Source organism: Trematomus bernacchii, unplaced genomic scaffold (assembly GCF_902827165.1).
Source record: "Trematomus bernacchii unplaced genomic scaffold, fTreBer1.1, whole genome shotgun sequence".
NCBI classification, from domain to species: Eukaryota; Metazoa; Chordata; class Actinopteri; order Perciformes; family Nototheniidae; genus Trematomus; species Trematomus bernacchii.
This window is the reverse complement of record NW_022987524.1, coordinates 3,663,446-3,684,773: the sequence shown is the minus strand read 5'-3', so window position 1 is coordinate 3,684,773 and position 21,328 is coordinate 3,663,446. Positions and strand designations below refer to the sequence as shown.

General features: G+C 42.0%; 1 protein-coding gene across 3 annotated transcripts in view; it reads left to right on the top strand.

Moving 5' to 3' along the window:
* Positions 1-231: 231 nt before the first annotated feature.
* The window catches only part of ca8 (carbonic anhydrase VIII), a 50,074-nt gene continuing 28,977 nt past the window's right edge, over positions 232-21,328 (top strand). For all 3 annotated transcript variants that reach the window (XM_034119788.1, XM_034119772.1, XM_034119780.1), the window contains exons 1-2: positions 232-522; positions 14,081-14,272. In XM_034119788.1, the coding sequence (XP_033975679.1) occupies positions 450-522; positions 14,081-14,272 (265 nt within the window). In that variant the 5' untranslated portion in view covers positions 232-449. The remainder of the gene's footprint in view (positions 523-14,080; positions 14,273-21,328) is intronic.

The window sequence follows — 21,328 nt, the reverse complement described above, 5'->3', positions numbered from 1 at the left end:
TCTATCCTTTCTCTTTCTAAATTCCGATTCTTATAATGATATATCTATACAACTATCTCGGCATAATATCCCATCTAGCTCATTCGCTCATATCGATAAACTTATATACCAGCTAGCAAAGGAGAAGAAGTAAAGAGGAGGAGCAACAGAAGAAAGAGAGATACACACCAGCTACACACATACACAGTGGAGTGACACAGTAGATGGAGGGATAAACAAGGAAATAAAAGATGTAGAAGACTGAAGAAAGAGAAAAGACTAGGGAGAGAAAACATAAAGCAGAGAGTGAGGCAGAGGGGGGGTGCTGCTGGGAATCCATCCAGCACACTGCAGAGAGAAACCAGTGAGACTGGGAGAGGACGGAGAGGACGGAGAGGACTGAGAGGACTGGGAGAGGACGGAGAGGACTGGGAGGACAGACTGGTTTTACGAGCAGACTGCAAAGCACCATGGCCGACAACGTGAGCGAGGAGTCGGATTATACCCCGGGGAAAGATGAGCTGGACTGGGGCTACGAGGAAGGTATGGGGGATCCATCTACAGGAGGAGGGATGCTGGGAAACATCCAGTGCTAGTTGGTGTCAAAAGTTGAGGGTCCAGATTGTAAAGGGGTCTTGACCCCAAACTTCACTTAAAGCAGATACACAACACAAACTGAAACAACTGAAGCGTTGACTTTAATTAAATGTATGATGTCAACAGATTTCACATAACTGTATTAGGTTAGTTGAAAGCAATTATATTAAGTTGAACCTAATATTTTTAAACTTAATTATTGCTTTCAACCATCCTAATACAGTTATGTGTACTTTGATGACATAATACATTGAATAAACGGCAACGTTTGAGTTTTTTCAGTGCATTTACTAAATTTGCCAGAATTGGTCAAAACGTTTTGCAAATGTAGTCTCTGCACAGAAGTAACTGACATCCTAGAAAAATAAATGTACGCAGTTTCCATCAAACAGGACACCATTATACAGCACAAAATAGTTTAAAGTGCAGGGTCTAATCCCCGAACGCAATTGATGTGTTATTTACTGTATACTGTGCCGGCCTGCTGCAGTGGTGACACACACTGGAGATGCTGTGTTGGGTTGCTACACTGTTAACATGTCTGTTAAAACAAGACGAAAAATGAGAAAAATCTAATATTTGTCTCATTTGCTCCTCCCTCTTTTAGGTAACTTTCACTCATTCATTTTTGACTTCTAAACAGTTATAGAATTGTTCTTCAGCTGTACAGGATGCACTTTATATCAAAGCAGCAACATTATTTAGTTTGGAATATAAATAAAAATACGTACCTCAACATTATGTAAAACAGTGCAAGAGTGCAAAACCTACAAAGGAAAAGTCACCATATCCACAAAGCTGGTGCTAATATTAAGACAGTCTTGAGGATCATTAAAACTATTCATTAATAATCATGCATCTCCTTGATGTGTGATGGAATTAAAGGGCAATTACAGAAATGTATCTAATTACTATTTGGACATACCGTTGCAAAGTTAGTACAAATGCTATTGATTTGCAAAATGTACAAAAAGAAACAGATCTGTACCCTCAGGTTTCTTCCTGCTGGAGCCAGATATGTCAAACAGCTGTTCATCATCTGTTCTGATGATTATTGAACCAGGAGTGAGGTTTGCCCGTTGAAGCCGGGGAAATAATCCCACTGTCAGTCAGTCACGTTTTCTGTAGGCCCCTGGTCTGAACTCCTCTCACTCAGTAACTCTATTCATGTCCCTCAAACTCACCTCTCACAGTTTGTAATGAGGGATTTCTATTGTACATACAAGCTGACATCATGGTGTTTTTGTAGACATAGCATAATACAACTACAGTATTTCAAAGCAATACTTCCCATAACATATAAGTTGATCTTGGAGTGACCCTTTTTCTCCAGACAAACAAGATAAGAGTGAGACACTAACAAGCTTACATGCCTACTTTCAAATACTAAAATGAACTTCTCTTGTCAGATACATTGTCCCAGATGTTTAGTATTGTTACAGTTGTCATGCAGTTCTGATTTAAAGACTTCATTTAGGCTGTGTTGGTTCACTCTGTCTTTTTATTGCTGCTGAGCACCGGGGACACTGTGACATTAAACTGTGACCATACTCAGAGCTCTGTAGACTGAATTACACACTAAAGTCAGGCCTGCACTACCATCAGTGTCCTGTGGAGAAATGTGTGTCCTAGTGTAATATCTTAAATACAGGAAAAGTAATTGAGTGCTGAAAATAAATACATGATTTAAAAAAAAATTGGAATCATGCAGAGAAGATGTCTGTGCATTTGAAGATCAGAGACTTTCTGCAGGACACTTGGTAGTTTATAAGGTCTAATATTATATCTTACACATTTCTTTTGCAGAAAATGATGGTTTCCATAACACACTTCCTATCCAATGTCCCACGCTCCCCTTTTTTATGTAAACTGAATAGAATAGCTGTGCAAGACTATGCTGCAAATCAAAGCTGCTTCCTGCTGCTCTCGGTTTACAGTTGTTGTTCATAGACCAGTGGTTCTCAAATGGGGGTACGCGGACCCCTAGGGGTACATTGGAGTACTGCAGGGGGTACGTGAGATTTATTTAATGTTAATGAAAAAAGGGTTAGGGTTAGGGTTAGGGTTTCCTGAGACAGCGCCCCCCAGAACTGAGGGACGGTCTAGGGCTGGCCCACCATCATTTGTGTCACTTCTGCGTACCACGGCGCCGAGCGGCAACCTGGGGCCACCAGAATGACCGACAACTGTTCTCGTCTCACCCTCTCCAGGAGTGGGGGAATGAGACGCAGCGGTGGAAAGGCGTAGAGCAGCTATCTTGGCCATGGCTCGTGTGCAAACGTGTCCACCCTTGATTGTCCTGCCGAGCCAGGGAGAACCACCAGTCTGGCAGGGGCTTGCCTCTTGACATGAGGCCGGCCCCACTGTTCTCCAGTCCCGGAATGTGGGGGGCCTTTAGAGATAAAAACATTCTCTGAGGCCCACAACCACAGGTTCTCCGCTGCGCTCAACAAGGCGGCGGAGCGGACTCCGTCCTGCCTGTTGATGTAAGCCACTGTGGTGCGGTTGTCGCTCCTCACCAGCACATGTTTTCCCTGTAGTAAGGGTTTGAAGTGCTGTAGGACCAGTACTACTGCCTGTAGCTCGAGAAGGTTGATGTGCCGGGTCTCTGTCAGAGGCCAGCCACCATCTATAGCTGTCTCTAGGCAGGTCCCTCCCCTTCAGCAAATGCTTTGGGGACCCCCAGTATCGGAGGTTGCCCTCTACTGAAGGGGGGGAGGTCACCAGATGTCGTTTATGCCTCTTGAGATCTAAACGGAGGCTGGCAAACCAACCATTGATGAGAGTAGTACCCATAGTGTCCAGGAGAGGGAAGAGCCTGTGTGAGATAGAACTGAAATGCTGACTTTAATTATATGTATTATGTCAACAGTTTTCACATTACTGTATTAGGTTAGTTGAGAGCAATAATATTACGTTTAAATAATAAAATATGTTCAACTAACAGTATTGCCTTCAACTAAACTAAAACAGTTATGTGAAATCTGTTGACATAATACATTAAATTAAATTAATCATTTCAGTTTTTCAGTGTGTGAATGATGACATGTAAATGTAAAGACCTTTGAGGAGAACTAAAGATTAGATACAGCGCTATATATACAGTCTATTTACTATTTACAACGTGTTGCCAAGCACATTAACAAACATAAATCATTCTTGTTACAGATGATTTATTAATGTGATCTAGTGCCAAGCTAAACTCTGTCGCTGCAATGAAAGCCTCCTGCCCTCAGTCAATTGTTGTCAGGGCTTCAGTTGCTGAGGACAGAGGGAATGTGAGAGAACAGCCTGGTAGTCATACAGTCCATGAGGAGTTCAGTTTGATTTTCCTGGAGGGACATGAGTGTTCTGGGCTTCTGGAACATGAACCTCACCGTATGTGTTCCCTTCCTCCTCTCAAACACTCTCTGGGCTCCACACCTCAAACACTGTTGTCATTGTGCAGTGAGAGAGATGTGGTCAGCAGGAAGCTGAACTGAACCTTTAGAATCAGTTTCTCTGGTCTGAGTTTATTTTCTAGTGCAAGAAAACTGTATTCAGCACTACAGCATTCACTGTTTTAAAATAAATTATTAATTTTTCAAACATTAGTAATCAATGGTTTACTTCACATGAATTGTACTGCACAGAAAAAAACATCATTTTTGGAGCACGATTTAATCTGTGTGTGTTTAATGCAGCAGAGAGGCTCTGTGACATATGTAGACTAGCTAACTCTGACACTTGAGGCTAGCTGTGCTAGCGACCACAATGCTTACTTAGTTTAACAATGCACTTTATGGTTGTATTAACATAACAGAAAAAACGAGACATTGTGATTTAACAAGCAGTAAACCACTGTTCAACAAGCATAACAGGTCCTTCTGACCTCATGCAGCCTCTCAGGAGTTTGGTTTGGAATACTTCCTGACCAAGGTTACTGTTATGGCGCAGTTCCACTACAGCGCGGAGCTCGCTTTAAGCGTGCCGTGTCGTGCCGTACCCGTTTTTGGTTGCGCTTCCACTAGGCCTAGTTACGGCCCGGCCCGGCCCGGGGCCACTTTTTCACCTCTTTTCTGGCCCGACAAAATTGTGGTTCTATCGGGGCCAACAAACAGGGCTGAGTCGGGCTGAGTATGCTAAACTAGAGAGAGGAGCGCTGGCAAGAGGGGTACAACTACAACAAGATGGACATATTTGACCGTGATTTAATTGTAATACACGTTTCAAAATGATGCCGAAGTAACAACATACTGATACCGGTTAGTAAAAACCATGAATTAATGCTTTGTCAAGTCTGCAGACAGACGGCAGGCGAAAAACCTTTTAAAATTCGTGTTTTTCTAGATGGAGATTGGCTAAGCTAACGCAGTATATGCTCCGACCGTCCACACTCACAACAACGGCCTATACAGACATAAATAAACCAGCGACTGTATTCACCATGACACAGGCAGTCTGTGGTGTGTACTTGTTTAACTTTTGTCGAGTTTCTGAACATATATAAGGAGCTGTGAGCTCTGAGTGCTAACAGCTAACGGCTGTGTTGTGTTTTCTGGAGTTCTCATTGAAGATGACGTCACGGCTCCGCCTACACTGCGTTACTATAGTAACTACCCCAGTTCCTAAACTGTAATGGAAGCGCAGCATCAAGTGAGTCGGCCCAACGCGGCCAAGCCGTACCGAGCCGTACCGAGCGTGGCCGAGGCCGACCGTGTAGTGGAACTGCGGCATTAGATGTACTAGCAACGAGCATTCAAGACAGTATTATACAACCTTACTGAGGCACCTTCAGAACTGTAAGCAAGTAAGGTATTCATGTTGATCTCGTTAGAATATGTTCTTATTATCTGTTCTCCTGTAGGCTGAACTCATTTGACATGTATGGCTGTTTGAAGGCTTACTTTATATTTGAATTGAGCTATGAATATATTTGTGTGTTATTTTTGTGCATTTATTGTTAAAGCGACTCAAAATGTCTTTGTCATGTCTTACCAATAAAATATGTTTAAAACAAATCCCTGAGTACTACAGCTATGGCAGACACAGTTAGTGAATGTATTACCACGTTGTGTGGTAGAGTCATATCCTAAACAGAAAATATGAATTTCCACATAGGGACTGCTTCCTGTAGTAATGGCAGAGCCACACTGTGTTAACAGAGGGTGACAGTTATATTTTAATATAGAAAAGATTTTCACACCTGCAGAAAACCGTTAATACTGAATACACAAATCTGTCTCCACACTCCTACAGTTAAGATCGTTTGTCTTCGTTAAAGGTATCTGTATATTCTAACTGTTTGGAATCTGTATTTAAAGAGCTTGTCAGTGTTTGGGTGTGTCAGACTAATCTGTTGTGTAAATCTATGTTTGTTTGTATTTTATTGTTCCTCATTGAGGAATGTCACTCTGTCTAACAGAGCTGCTTTGGGTCAGGAGTTTGGAAGTTTGTGGAGGCAGAGCTTGCATTGAGGCGTTTACTGCATCTAACAAAAAATTGAATTTCTAATATTTTGTCTAAATGACTCCCCTGGGCGAGTTAACCTATCAAGTGATTTTATTGTAATGACTCCATTATCCTACATTATTGAGGAGCCACTTAACCCTCCTGTTATATTTGTTTTTTGTAACAGCAATAATATTCGTGGGTCAATTTGACCCAGTGCATGTTTAATTATCCAAAAATGGTCAGAAGCCCAAAATCCAGATTTTTTTTGTACATAGTTTGTACCTTTTATTACTATCAATGAAATCAATATTTAGTGCAATTGTGTTCACCTCTCACACATCATGATTCCATTAGAACAAGTCACTCGTTTTTCACAAAACATAGACATTCAAACACATTTTTCTATTTTCTTTTTTACATTGGAAAAACCTTGATATAAAATACATTAGTTTTGCATAACATAATATTTTTTAAATTACTTTTAAAATGCCGATATGACGTAATTTCGGATGGTGGACCCACAGAAAGTTGCTATCAGAAACAATGGCTGACGTGTTTTGGACGTAATATGGTCTGTGTTTACATTAGCAAGCCTCGCTAACACTCAGAGCTAACCTGTACGGGAGAGCACTTGTGTTTAAAGGTAGGGTAGGTAAGTTTGAGAAACCGGCTTGAGATTAAATTTCATCTGTGGAAGCCGTAATACTGTAAAAAGTACGACCAATCATTTTAGCCGGCCCGGCTAAAATAACTGGATGGCCTACCTGCCTGTCAGCCTTCCATCTGTGCACAAACTTATCTCGTGCCCTCATTGGTCATGTGCACGTTCGTGTGTGTTGGAGGAGGGGCTCTATAAGGAAGTGGCAGATTTTCTCTGGTTGTGTATTTTCAAATTCTAGCGATCTCGAGGAGGTTTCTCAAACTTACCTACCCTACCTTTAAATGGCAGGAAATAAAAAAAGGAACTCACCTTGTGATAAACCCGCAAGAGAAAAAGCATTTGAGCTCCATACTGTTTCAGAAATAATCCTTGATGTGGTTTAGAACAGGATGGCGTTTTATCACAGCAGAATTTAACTTTATCTCCGGTAGAATTCTGATCAGGCATTAGCTCTGCCTTTTTTCAAGCTAAGGACCCAAAATCCGCATTTCTCTAACAGGGCTGGAATAGAGGGATATGAGGGATGTCCATAGACTGTATATATAAATGGACGTAGTGTCCGTGATGTTACCCATAGGTTTCTGCAGAGTTGCTGAGAAGCCCTTAGTAGGCGGGGTCGGCCGCTGCCGTCTCGACAGTGAAGTCAGAGTCTAACTCCCGCCTGCTCCAGCCTGATCCAAATAAGGGCAAAGAGGCGGAGCCGAGGCGGCATAAGATAAGTCGGATATTTAAATGAAGAATACTCCACCAGGCACCAACACAGGAAACACGTCCGAGTTCAAGTTGTGTTCCCCGGATCAGCCTCGCAGCTGAGCCCCTGTAGCATCCTGGAGCTAACAGAGCTAACAGAGCTAGCAGAGGGACAGAAAGCTAGAAGCAGCAGTCACCGCCCTAATTTATGCAAAAACTCTAAGACCTAATATAACTAAAAGGGGTGCGTTATAAAAAAATTCACTCTCCAATCCATTGTCATGAAGATGGAATCTAACTATATCCAGAATAATTTTTATTGCATCCAGGGGTAGAAACATGTTTATTTCTGCTGTAAAGTTGGGCATTTTAACATGGGGGTCTATGGATATTGCTCCTTTCTGCAGCCTGCTTCTACCGGCCAATAGATGAACTGCAGTTTGTGGCACTTCCTTATGGGCTTCCCGGCTCTGCCCCAGAGTTTGCCGCTTGGGGATGTCTAAAATGGATGATCTGTTTGTATTTTGAGCAAAACACATCATAGACATGTTTTTATATATTCTTATATATCTGAGACCCATAATATATGTCTTAAAATAGCATGATAGGTTGTAGTGCCGAGAGATGAGAGGCGGTGCATCGAAGGTGCAAAAGTTTACTTTATTGAGCAGCAGAAAAGCACATGTTGCTGGCTTGAAGACCGGGAAGAGAAGGGAAGAAGAGAAAGGAGGGCACACAGTAGGTATACAGTAGGTACAGTGTGTCCGTGCGGAAACACGGAGGGCGGGGCCGGGCCATGGAATGGGCCGTTGGAAGGAGGCCGCAGGAGCGGGCAGGGGGGCCCCAACGAGGCGAGGGCATCCTCACCGGGGGGGTGGGGGACGGGCCATGGAACGGGCCGTCGTAAGGGGGCCGCAGGGCCGTAGAAAGCTGGGTCGCTGTGGGGACGGGCGTGAATATCCCGGTGGTCCCCAGCAGGGAGGAGCACAGTCCAGCCAGGCGGCGGGCACGAAGTCCTCGGGAGGAAGGAGCGGCATCCCCGGGAGGCAGGAGCAGTCTCTCCGGGAGGAAAGAGCCGTGGACAGGGGAGAGGCGAGACGGGGTCCAGAAGTGCGCCACCCAGGCACCGATGACAGCGTGGGCGACGTCCGAAGCCGCCGTCGAGGCAAACCATGAGCCGTGGTTAGAGGAGAGGCCAGGCAGAGTCCGGGAGTGAGCCACCCACGGGCCGATGAAGGCGCGGGCGACGTCCGAAGCTGCTGCCGAGGCGAAGGAAGAGGCCAGACAGGGTCCCGAAGCGCGCCACCCATGGGCCGATGAAAGCATGGGCGACGTCCGAAACTGTCGAGGCGAGACGGGGTCCAGAAGTGCACCACCCAGGCGCCGATGAAAACGTGGGCGACGTCCCAAACCGCCGTCGAGGTGATGAAAAAGCGAGAGGGTCCACACGAGGTCGACCGGCTGGTCGAACCTCCTCTCAGGCACCGGAAAAAGCTCAAAAGGGTCGTCCTGTCCACGATCAAAAACAGGTGGGCGAAATTGTGAGAGGATCCACACGAGGTCAACCAGGCTTGGTCGAACCTCCTCTCCGGCACCACCAAAAAGAGTTAACAGTCAGATGTTAACCTATGAAAGCAGTCAGCCGTTAGCTGCTAGCCGTTAGTTGTCAGTCGTCGTTAGCTGCTAGCCGTTAGCTGTCGTTGTTAGCCGTTAGCTGTTAGCCGTCGGTAGCTGCTAGCCGTTAGCTGTCGTGGTTAGCTGTTAGCCGGTGTCGACGGCCACTAGCTGTAAGCCGGTAGCCGTCAGTCGATGTCGTTGGCCCCGGAGCCTCTGCTAGGCGGCGTGCCCCTACCAGGGAAGGTGCCGCTGCGTGTAGTGGCCAGCACCTCAGGGGTAAATCGCCGGGCGGCCAGGAAGAACCGGTCAGCCTCTTCGGGTAAAGCGCGGGGCTCCACGCTAGCCGTGTTAGGGAGCGCAGCCTGGACATGCAGCCGCATGTCCTGGAGAAACAGCACCATGAAAAAAAAATCAGGCTCTTCCGTACCTAGCAGGTCGTGTATCGTCTCCATGCGAGTGACGTCCCCGGCCATTCCGCGGAGGGCGCACTGAGCCTCAATCTGTGTGCACGTGGCAGCCACGGACTCCTCCAAAAATCTCCGGCAGGTTGCGAAAAACGGCGTTTCTAGCCATGTTCGGTCCAGTCTCGGAAACTTCAGCGAGACCTATGTCGGGGTCACCAGTGTAGTGCCGAGAGATGAGAGTCGGAGGCGGTGCATCGAAGGTGCAAAGTTTACTTTATTGAGCAGCAGAAAAGCACATGTTGCTGGCTTGAAGACCAGGAAGAGAAGGGAAGAAGAGAAAGGAGGGCACACAGTAGGTATACAGTAGGTACAGTCAACATATGTGTCTGTGCGGAAACAATACCCCCAACCCGTAGTTCCATGAGTGAATTATGTAACATGAGTAAATTAGTGATCACTACAAGGTGCACTTTAACCTGTTCAACCCGGAGGCCCCCGCCCGCGGGTTTTTTTTTCTCCACGAAACTGTGTCTCAGGGCTTCTTAACATTTAAAAACCTATTAATGTGTCATACCAATTTAACTGGAAGAAACTCAGCTAACTGACGATACGAACCATTTTTACCGAAACAAAACACAAGTCTCACAAGAAGCGTCTAAATGAGCCCTGAGCGAAAAAATGCTAACACACTTAGCACAGAACTCTAGGTATAAATACCCTTCTTACATATCGGATCTGCACAAACAAGATATTGATTAGCAAGCTGAGATTCCACAGATTCTAGGGGTATAAGTATCATCACTTAGCGAGCTGAACTCGCGACAGGGGAAGCGAACACAGACATCATAACACGGAGCTTTACGGAGCAAAAACAGGACATTGTCTTACCTTAGCTGTTGTTCTGATCAAAAGTTGTGTTCAATGGCATTAAAACGATAAAAACGCTGCTGAAGGTTAATCCATAGGTTAATCCAATGTGTCTGTGTCACTTTGAAATGATTACTGATAATCCATCGTCATATTTATGGCAAAAACTGAGTTTTCATATATAGCTATTATGATAGCTACGAGAGTGTATGACAGCTTCCGGTTTTGGGCATTCTGGCTGCGCATCACTCTATTCACCAATGGGTAATGTTTAGATGGATTTTAGGAACTTCCCCTCGATTCTATTGGCTCTAACGGTTAAAAAGAGATGTCAATCATCAAAATCGACCGATGGGTTCCAGAGATATGGAAAATCCACCTAAATGACCCCAGAAGTGTTTTTTTTCTTCTAAATCTCTCTAAAAAGGTCAAATTTAACTTGTTTTGCATTAATCTTGATACAGGGTACTTATTATATGTTATAGTTTGGATTCCTAAAGCTTTTAGTCTACTATCCCATCATTCAAGGGTGGTTTTCACTATAAGTAATATTTTTATTTGGACGGACACTATAATTTTTTTTTTTTTACTATGTTCAATCTGAATTTACTTTAAAATAAAACAATTCTACATTGATTCTGACTTTTCTACATCCAACTCACAGGTTTATCATTGCTTTGAGAAAAAAGATTATTAATTTACCCCTTTTAGAAGTGAAGTTATAGTCATTTGTTCTGGGAATGTCCTTTTCGAGCCTGAGACCTGAAAAACAGGCTCAGGGCTTAACAGGTTAAATGATTATCACCATCAATTAACAACTATTTAAAAAACTTGAATTATTTTTGTAATTGTTCGTGTACATATTTCATGCTGACTCAAAATGTTGGGATTTTCTTCAGTTCATATGAGCTTTCTTTTAGGTTTGAACTTTAGGTCTGAGAAAACTAGTACATACTAGTACAAATGTACATTCTCAAAATATTGAAGTGACTGTTATTGATTGTTGTGTTTGTATTTAGGTCTTAATGTGTGTGTAACCGGTCTGGTTTGACGCCACATGTATCTCTGCGTTGTGTTGTGTGATCGGATGCAAACGACTTCCTTCTTGCCAACCAGGTTTATTATCTGTGCAAACAGAATATAATGACAGCAGGAAATGGCTTCACCAGCTTTCTACCTCAATACTTCTCCTCAGTGAGGCCTGAAGCTAACTCAGAAAGCATACACAGAGTTCTAAATAATTAAATTAACATGTTCCTTTAACAGATATACATTTATCCATGGTGGCAAATTCGGTTTTTCTTTGTAAATTAATAGATACAAATATAACCATTAATTTACACTTGCAAAACAAACAATACAATTTACAAAACACAAAAAGAATACCCACATACCTGTCCAAACAGAATACAATGACAGCAGGAAATGGCTTCACCAGCTTTCTACCTCAATACCTTCAGTGGAAGAAAACACCCACATGTTAGGTTAGCATAGCTAAACTTTAGAAAGCTCACAAACACAGTTTGAAGCGCTGCACATTATATAAACTACAGTTACACACGGCAAAATATAGACATTAACCGCAAACAAGTTTGACTTGTGTGAAGTGTAACATTAAACAATCTATTAACATATTAAATACAACATTTATGACACCACTCGTTCCACTTACTTCTCCTCATTAGGCCTGAAGCTAACTGAAGAAAGTAGCGCGAGTCTGCAGAAATGTGCCAGTGCCAAGAGTACCAAAATAAAACTTACCTTTCAAAATAAATATATATATATATATTTGCACACATATTTTATTTTTATATACATTTGTTTTTTATATTCGGGATTGTGGGAAACGGTATAGATGAGAGTAACACATGCGTCACTTCCGGGCAAAAAGTACGGCTCCGCCCACTTTTGGAGGAAAACAACGCAGTCATTTGAATATAATATCAATACAATACAAATTCTGAAGTTTTTGCCAATCCGATCAGAAATTTAAGAAAACCGTGGATTTTTGGATCTTCAAAGAGCCCGATTACAATGGCCAGTCAGGCAAACAATTACATTAAGCCATTGGAAATCCAAGATCGGGCTCGATATATGGTTAAATATAGCAGTAGGCAATCGATGTCCATAGATGAGAGTAACGGACCGTCCACACAGCAGCGTTAAAAAATCTTGAAACGCTTCTGCCCATTCACTTTGAATGGGGTGACGTCACTTTCCCTCACTTTTCGCCGAACTGCATTGTGGGCAGGCGAGCGGAGATTTTCAGGATTTTCAGGATTCAAAGTTGAGCAATGTTCAACTTTTGAGGCTGAGGTGGAAGCGTCAGCCAATCAAATCCCATGTACGCAAATCTGACAGTTCAAGCGCTAGCCAATCAAACCGCGTGTATGCTGGGAGAGACATACCGCAGGTCATTTCCTCATATTCCAAAAAATGGAGGAGAAATTAGCGGTAGGGAATCACCCGGTGCTTTATGACCAGTCCCTATTTACCTACCGGGATATAAACCGGAGGAGCCAGGCATGGAGGGAGGTGGCAGAGACAGTGGTAGGTTTTCGCCTGTTTGGGGAGTTTATATCCAGTTTACTTCGGGCTTTTTTGCTTCGTATATCGCGGGCGGGAGATTCATGTGATTGGTTGTTGGTGCCTTGCTCGCAAAAAATCCTCAAGCTTCAGATACGCCCACCTCCAAGATTTTTTTAACGCTGCTGTGTGGACGGGCCGTAACATCTACGTCACTTTACGGCCCCGCCCACTTTTGGGGGAAACCAACGCTGTCATTTGAATGGCGATCGAGCCTGAAGCCACAGAGCTCTTCTTTTACTGTCCTTTGTTCTTAGAGGAAGTACAGAAACACTGAACTCTGGATTTGTTTTAATGTTTGAGGTGCAATAAACGACACAGCAGCTTTTTGGCATGATAAAACAATTATTTTCCGCCTCGCTCATGAGAGTAACTGCTGGCAGAAATTACAGCCTCGCCTACTGATTTTAATTTAACCATATATCGAGCCCGATTGTCGATTTCAAATGATTTAATGTAATTGTTTGCCTGACTGGCCATCGTAATCGGGCTCTTTGAAGATCCAAAAATCCACGGTTTTCTTAAATTTCTGATCGGATTGGCAAAAACTTCAGAATTTGTATTGACCGCCATTCAAATGACAGCGTTGTTTTCCCCCAAAAGTGGGCGGGGCCGTCATTTTCGCCCGGAAGTGACGTAGGTGTTACTCTCATCTATTTCGATCTCTCACACAAACTGGAAGATTGACAATAAAGTTGACTTTGACTTTGAACTATGATATAGTGGAACAATTATTCAGATTCTATACTTCAAATACCACACTATAAAACTACTCAATATTAGGTAAAACTACTGCATCAAGAATGGTACTTAACAATTGAACTAAAAGTTAATACATAAAAAGTTTTTATTAGGAAAATGTACTTATTAGGAGTAAAAGTACTCATTGCAAAAGAAACAGCTGTCAATTAATTTTGTGAAACCACTTATGGTATAGTTACTTAAATATAATGCTGGATGGTTCAATCTATACTAAATAATCATATTTTCAAAAAATTTCCTAGGTATTGTGTGTCAAAATCTGAATTCATAAAGTAACTACTAAACCAATCTAAAAAAATAAATGTAAGTATAGTACTTGAGTAATGCGAGTATGTACTTTCCACCTCTGATGATAAATAAGCTATCATTAGATAGATGACATTTCTCTGCACTGGCTTTAAGGATATTTGTCTAATGTTCACTAACTGTGAGACCTTAACATGGATGGTACATGTAATGAGTGTGTGACTTGTTCCACCCATAGGTGTAGAATGGGGACTCCATTTCCCAGCAGCCAACGGCGAGTACCAGTCTCCCATCAACCTGAACTCCAGGGAGGCTCAGTACGACCCATCCCTCCTGGATGTCGGCTTATCACCAAACTATGTGGTTTGTCGAGACTGTGAGGTAATCAACGATGGACACTCAGTCCGCATCATTCTCAAGTCCAAGTCAGGTGAGTCACATGACAACAGATCTACTCATTCATGTGTTACAGAAGTGATGAGGAGGCATGATGCATGTTGAGTGAGAGCTCTCAGTCATTGTGACCACACTGGAAAACTGAAACGTTGACTTTAATTAAAGGTCCCATGACATGGCCATTTCTACTGATCATAATTCCATTGTTGAGGTGTTGAGGTCTACTAGAATAGATTTACATTGTTCAATGTTCCAAAATCACAATGGTTTTCTCATACAGCATCTCTGTATAGTATGTGTATTCACTCTCTGACCTACACGCCTTGTTGGAGCTCCTGCCCCCCCCCCCCCCCTATGAGCCCACTGTGCTCTGATTGGTCAGCTCGCCCACTCTGTTCTGATTAGTAAACCACCATTAAAGCTGGTCATCAGTGTTTATGTGTTACAATGGCGTTTGTTAGCAACCAGGAAATGACACCAGTAAGGACTAACAGATGAGAATGCTGTGTGGGGTCTGGGTGCTGTGTTGGCGGGACGTTGCGGGGCTCGCTGCTCTGCCCTTTGAGGCTTGAGGAGCGGACAGTGTGAGCTGGATTACTGGTGTCGTTTCCTGGTTGCTGCGTGGGGTCTGCGAGACAGAAGATTATTGATTGATGTGGTGGGGCAGCCTGTTAAAAGGGAGTAATCCAGCCTGGATATTATAAAAGCATGAAGGAGTTTCTCTGCATCGGTTTGAGTCAGGATGTGATATGTGATCTTTGTGATATTGTGGAGATGAAAGAAGACAGTCCGTGAAACATGCTTTATATGTGATATAAAGGACAAATCCTCGTCAAAGATAATGCCAATATTTTTCACTGTGGAGCTGGGTGTAGCTATGTTAATTGATGCTTCATTCCAGATTTCACTTCAGTTTTGTCAGTGTTTAATAATGAATAGTTGCAGGTCATCCATGCTTTTAGACCTGACAGGCATTCTTGTCGTTTTGATCATTTAAACTGTTCATCTGTCTTGAAAGATAGGTACAGCTGTGTATCGTCAGCATAACAATGAACATTAATTGAATATTTCCTTTTAATATTGCCCAATGGCAACATATATAGAGAACACAATGGTTCCAAGGACAGAACCTTGCGGCACTCCATGATTGAGTGTGGTTTTCATTGAGGATTCATCATGCGCAGATACAAACAGAAGCCGTTCTGAGAGATATGACCTAAACCAGTTTAGTGCAGTACCCTTTTAGCCAATTGACTGTTCTAATCTCTGTAGTAAGATGTTGTGGTCAATGGTATCTAAAGCAGCACTCAGGTCTAACAGTACCAAGATCGAACAAAGTCATTTTTCAGATACAATGAGAAGGTCATTTGTGACTTTCACTAGTGCTGTCTCTGTGCTGTGATGGATTCTAAAGCCTTATTGACATTTCTCAGGTAATTGATTCTTATGTATGTATTCGCACAGCTGTTGGGGCTACTGCTTTCTCAACGATTTTAGAGATTAAAGGTAGGGTAGGTAAGTTTGAGAAACCGGCTCGAGATCGCTAGAATTTGAAAATACACAACCGGAGAAAATCTGCCACTTCCTTATAGAGCCCCTCCTGCAACACACACGAACGCGCACATGACCAATGAGGGCACGAGATAAGTTTGTGCACAGATGGAAGGCTGACAGGCAGGTAGGCCATCCAGTTACTTTAGCCGGGCTGGCTAAAATGATTGGTCGTGCTTTTTACAGTACTACGGCTTCCACAGATGACATTTTTGAATGGATTTTTTGTCAAAGCACTTAAGATATTCATTGCTATCGGGATGTTAAGAGCATTCCATGGAATATAACAAAAAGTGTATCTCGAGCCGGTTTCTCAAACGTACCTACCCTACCTTTAAGGGGAGGTTAGATATTGGTCTACAGATGTAGCAGCTTATTTTGGACAGTTTGAAACGCGAGGGCCGTGGTCGGCCCGTGATCGGCTCGTGATCTGCCCGCGATGAGAGACAGCCTCCAGTCTGACTTGAGACCGCCCCCGTGATAAATACATTTAATTATTGTGAAGCCAGCTGCAATGGATCATTGATCCACCAGGGGGTGCAGTGGGGTTCCACACTGGAGCTCATGTGAAATCAACTTCGATACAGTACGCTGGATGTACAGTATGTCTGGTACTACTGTATAGCGGATCTTTGTTAAGATCCATATGTCACGGATAGGATCATAGTCTGTGCTAAATAAGAGACATGTAATCATTTACAAAACATCACCATGTTGTTATTTAACAAAATAATGTTGTTTAGTCGAAAAAAACGAACGAGAGGAAATGCAGCCGGCTCTCAATTTTTAATCCTAATTTAATCATCATCTTCACCACGATCATTTATGTTTATGTTCGCCGAATTGACATGAAATCACTGACAAATATGAATATACTGTATTCAACTTCATTAAAACGTTATTAACGTGCCTAAACTCAGTAATTCACTAAAAATATTTATATTTTAATGGAGTCTTGTCAGGCAGGTCAGGATCCCGACGCGTATCCCATGGTGTTATTTTTCCCCATAATGACCAAGTCGCTGCAAATTATCCCGCTTATTACATGGCCACATTCTCAACAAAGTAACGACATGACTCCCAATATTAATTGAAATGCTTTTATGGATTTAGAAAATGTTTTTATTGATTTAAAAAATAGTTGTATGTATTGATTTAAATTGACATGCATCCGCTAAGAAAAATAGTCCGTTGTTACCGTTTTTTAAACAGTCAGAATGAAACGGCAGCTCTCAGCTGTGTGTTTACACACCTAATGGCCCATCAGCCACAGCTCTCTCCCCCCCCCCTGATCTTTCTTCTCCAGCAGTTAAGTTAACTGTAGGTTACTCTGAGTGACAAGCTTACAGTTAGTGAAGTAACATTTTTTTTTTGTGAGTCACGACCTGGCTGTTTCATTCAAACATAACGCTCCAAATGCTACTGTTTCCACTCGGACTTCAATACAACTACACCATTGTTTGGTTTCCATGGTAGCGCGTCTCTTTAGTAGCGCGCACTCCTTTCCTGTAAATTACAGGTCCAGCCAGGCAAAACAGTGCACTTCTCTTTCCCGCACTACTGTGACAGACCATGGGGCTGGGTCAGCCACTAACATATTCATATTTCTCTTCTCAAAAAGAGAAATATGAACGTTAGTTTTTATCTGAAATGATCAAATAATGTCACAGTGTTTACAAACATTGACCATACCGTTCACCAGCCCCCACCCCCCTGCCTACTGTAGGCCTATGTTGAGTATACTCTTTGTTTAAAACTAATTTGCCATCGGAATGTGTGTGTCCCAACCCCCCCCTGTGATATCTCTTCTCCAGCAGTCTGTAGGTTTGTGTTCGCATATTTATGCTGTCGCAGTTCCTAAATGACACGTTTACACCTTAAAACGATGTTTAAAACGAAAAGTAAACGTTCAGGGTTTTTATTAATGGTAATTTTCAGACTGTGTGTTGTTTAGTGGTAGCTCATATAGTCTTGATTCTTGTGGTTAAACTTTTCGCCCCGTATTTGATGGTAGTGGTGTCGAAATTCATTCGTCACTTCCTTTTCAGTTTTTGTTTTTTTTAATCTTTTTTTTTTGTTATTATTGTTACGTCCTGTCTGTATACACGTGCTTTAAAATGTATTGTTTAATTCTACATATTTGTCATATAATAATCAAAATATATGTTTACATAGTCTTTGTCAGCATATTTTTGCCACGTTATGCACCCCTTGCTATCTTACATAATAAAAGTGTCACATTCATGAAACTTGCTCCATTCATTGGTACTAGTCCTACAACTATACCCTAAAAAATGCTTGAGGGTGGGATTAATACAAACATCTTTTTGGGTGGGGTGCATTTTATGACAGGCCTGGTTATCACAATATGCCCCCCCTTGCTATCTTACAAAATAAAAGTGTCCCAGATTGATGCATTTAACTTCAATATAAAGAAAAACATCTTCTGTTGTAACAACAATAACATTATAAATCAGTGTTACTGACCTGAGATGTTTTCATTACATGAATTAAGGTGACTGAGGCTTTTTAACATAGACTTTTCAGTGTCCCACATTTTGCACAGAACTGTCCCACATTAAGAAATGCAGATTGTCTGAGACAACTTGGCACTAAGGCGTTGTGCACACGGGAACGTTTGCGTTTATGCACAGTATGCGCTTTCAAAAAAGTCTTCCGTTCACATGCATTTGTTTCATTTAACGTGTCTGTTCAAACGAGACCGCTGGAAATGCTGTAGTACATATGCCAGGACTGTAAGTGGCGCTGTAACTTCCGCCAAAATACACCAAAAGCAGCGAAGAAGACCCCGGAGCAGCCCCGCAGCAATGTTGCCATGGCTACCCTTCTGTTTATGCCCCGCAGTGGATTTAGCAACATGTAGTAGTTAATGTAATTCTCCATGTCCACTTGTTGCTGATGGTTGTGGTAGAGGAGCTGTAGATGTTGTACTAACATCTGTAGCATGGTCAGTAGCAGTAGCACTAGCAGTAGCTACTGACAGTAGCTACTGGCCATGCTACAGCAGTGAGCAGGAGAGGTGAGGCTATCGTTATTTTGTGTGTGGCGATTGCTGGTATTCAGCGGGATATAGTAATTTCCTCAGCATGTAAATATATGGATAAATGCAACGGGGAAGTTAACTGAAAGAAACCGAATCTGTGGATATTGCATCGACCGACCAAGAAGCACGTCTCCGTGGAGAGGACGCGCACAGAAAGAGAGATATTCTCTACAAACACCGGGTGAGCAATGAACAATAATGGCCTGGATTAGGCAGTAAAGACAATTTTGGTGTATCGCAGAGCGGACTGTTTAATTTTGTTTGTGTTGTTTGGCTGGAAAATTGTCAATATAATGGATCAATGCATGAAATCTGACTCTGTTTATTTTGTTTAAGGAGTATATTAGGCGTTAACAATTCTGGTTTGCCTTTTATAATATTATTTCATTCAAGAACCCCTTGTGCGTTTAATTAACACAGCTATTTTTGATAGTTGATCGTTACAGATGGCTACTGGCCATGCTACAGCAGTGAGCAGCAGAGGTCGGGAGAGGTGGGGCTATCATTATTTTTTCAGGAAATATTCGTATAGAGGCGATTACACGGACTCGTTTGACCCCCCAGAGAGTTTTGTTTGCAAATCTATCCACCTTGGGACCCGTTATCGTTTGTGGGGTCCGTTTCTATCGGCCTCGTGTAAATAATAGGGCTATACGCACGCGAAACTATGCAGATACAAGCCGTTTTGTCCTCGTGTAAACGGCGCCTTAGAGTACTGATATGTCTACCATTTCTTTTCTGAGTGTAATATCTGCATTTTCTCTTTTGAAAAACGAAGTCCTAGTTTGGCCACTCATTTTTAATCACACACGTCTCCCCATCCCATTCAAATTCAAATTCTTGACTGGAAGGGCAGTGTTGCCTACATGTAAATGAATGGCATTGCCTATATGCATTTGAAAATAAATAGTACCCCCCCTCTGAGTGACTATCTGTTGACTTCACATCTTGTCACAAACCAGGGGACTTTACTTCCTGATTTTTGGAATACAAAATCATTTATCTGTGTACGTGTTTTACTGAACGAGCATACTGTACTGTGATCTGCATGCACTTATCAAACATTTAATTAAAGTAGTGAAAACAAATAGTGAGGGGGTCCAAAATCAGCCTACGTGCTTTGTTTTTAATGTTCATCACTATAATAATAAGTACATTATTCAAAATGTACATTAACTTTGGATAATAACACGGGAGAAACGGATCCTCTCTTTTCCTCTCTCCCTCTCTCTCTCTCCTGACAGCCCGTCAGTTTCTCATGCAGCTCGCCAAACAGTGGGCGGAAATAATAATAATATTAATTATTTCACACAAAAAGGTTATGACTATATGACTATTGACGTACAAATAACACTGTCTGTCAATTGTGTAAAATAAGAGAATTAGATTACAACTTGTATTTAGAAATACTCTGTTGTAATTATTGATGCATAAATGTGTTCATCCATTCAATGTGGCATCTGCTATAATGGGGTTAATATATGATATTACTTAATAACACAATACACTATATAATGATATGATAATTACATTTGAATTTGATTCATTTCTTATTTCATAGTTTCTCATCATTATTATGAAAGTACCCATTGTTTTAAATAATGGTCGGAATGTGACCTGTGAGCCTTCTGAATTACCGTGGGATAGCACATTCTAAACTAAAATGTTCAATCAATAAAGTAACATCTTATCTTATCTTAATAATATCTTCATATTAATAATAATAATAAATCATACAGTATGTGTCCGAAAGGGAGCAGGAGGAAGCAAACACAAAAATACACAAAAAATATACTGCATATTAAAGCAAACGATTGTAAAGGTAAAAGTATGAGCATCAAATCAAATCAAATCAAGTTTTATTTATATAGCACATTTTTAAACGATTTTTGGTCGAGCCAAAGTGCTGTACATATAATAAAAATACCCTACAGTAAAGACACTTTACAGCAAATACAACAGCACAGTTTGTTCAGAATATCAGTATGAGAAAACGACACCCTCTGTCCTTAGACCCTCACATCGTACAAGGAAAAACTTCCAGAGAAAAACCCACATTTCAAAGGGAAACATGGGAGAAACCTCGGGGAGAGCAACAGAGGAGGGATCCCTCTCCCAGGATGGACAGAAGTGCAATAGATGCCGTGTGTAAATCGAAGAGATAATACATTTTACAGCGTAGGTAGACCGCATGACAAATAAAGAAGTGTAATGTAAACATTTACATTATTATTATGATTATTTAATATATAAAGACTATATATTATTGAATTACAAGATTAGATATACTTTATCTAAAATATTGATGTGTTCAAATGCTCTTCTAAACAAAACTGAAAGTCCATGAAAAGTTGTCTTTCTGTATTTGTGAATGAAGCGCCATCTCCTGGTTAAATCCTGAAATTGAAAATCTGGCAACGCCCTCTTGGAAAATAGTGGGAGGGCTTAACATTCCCAGATGCTGGTCTTAGGCAG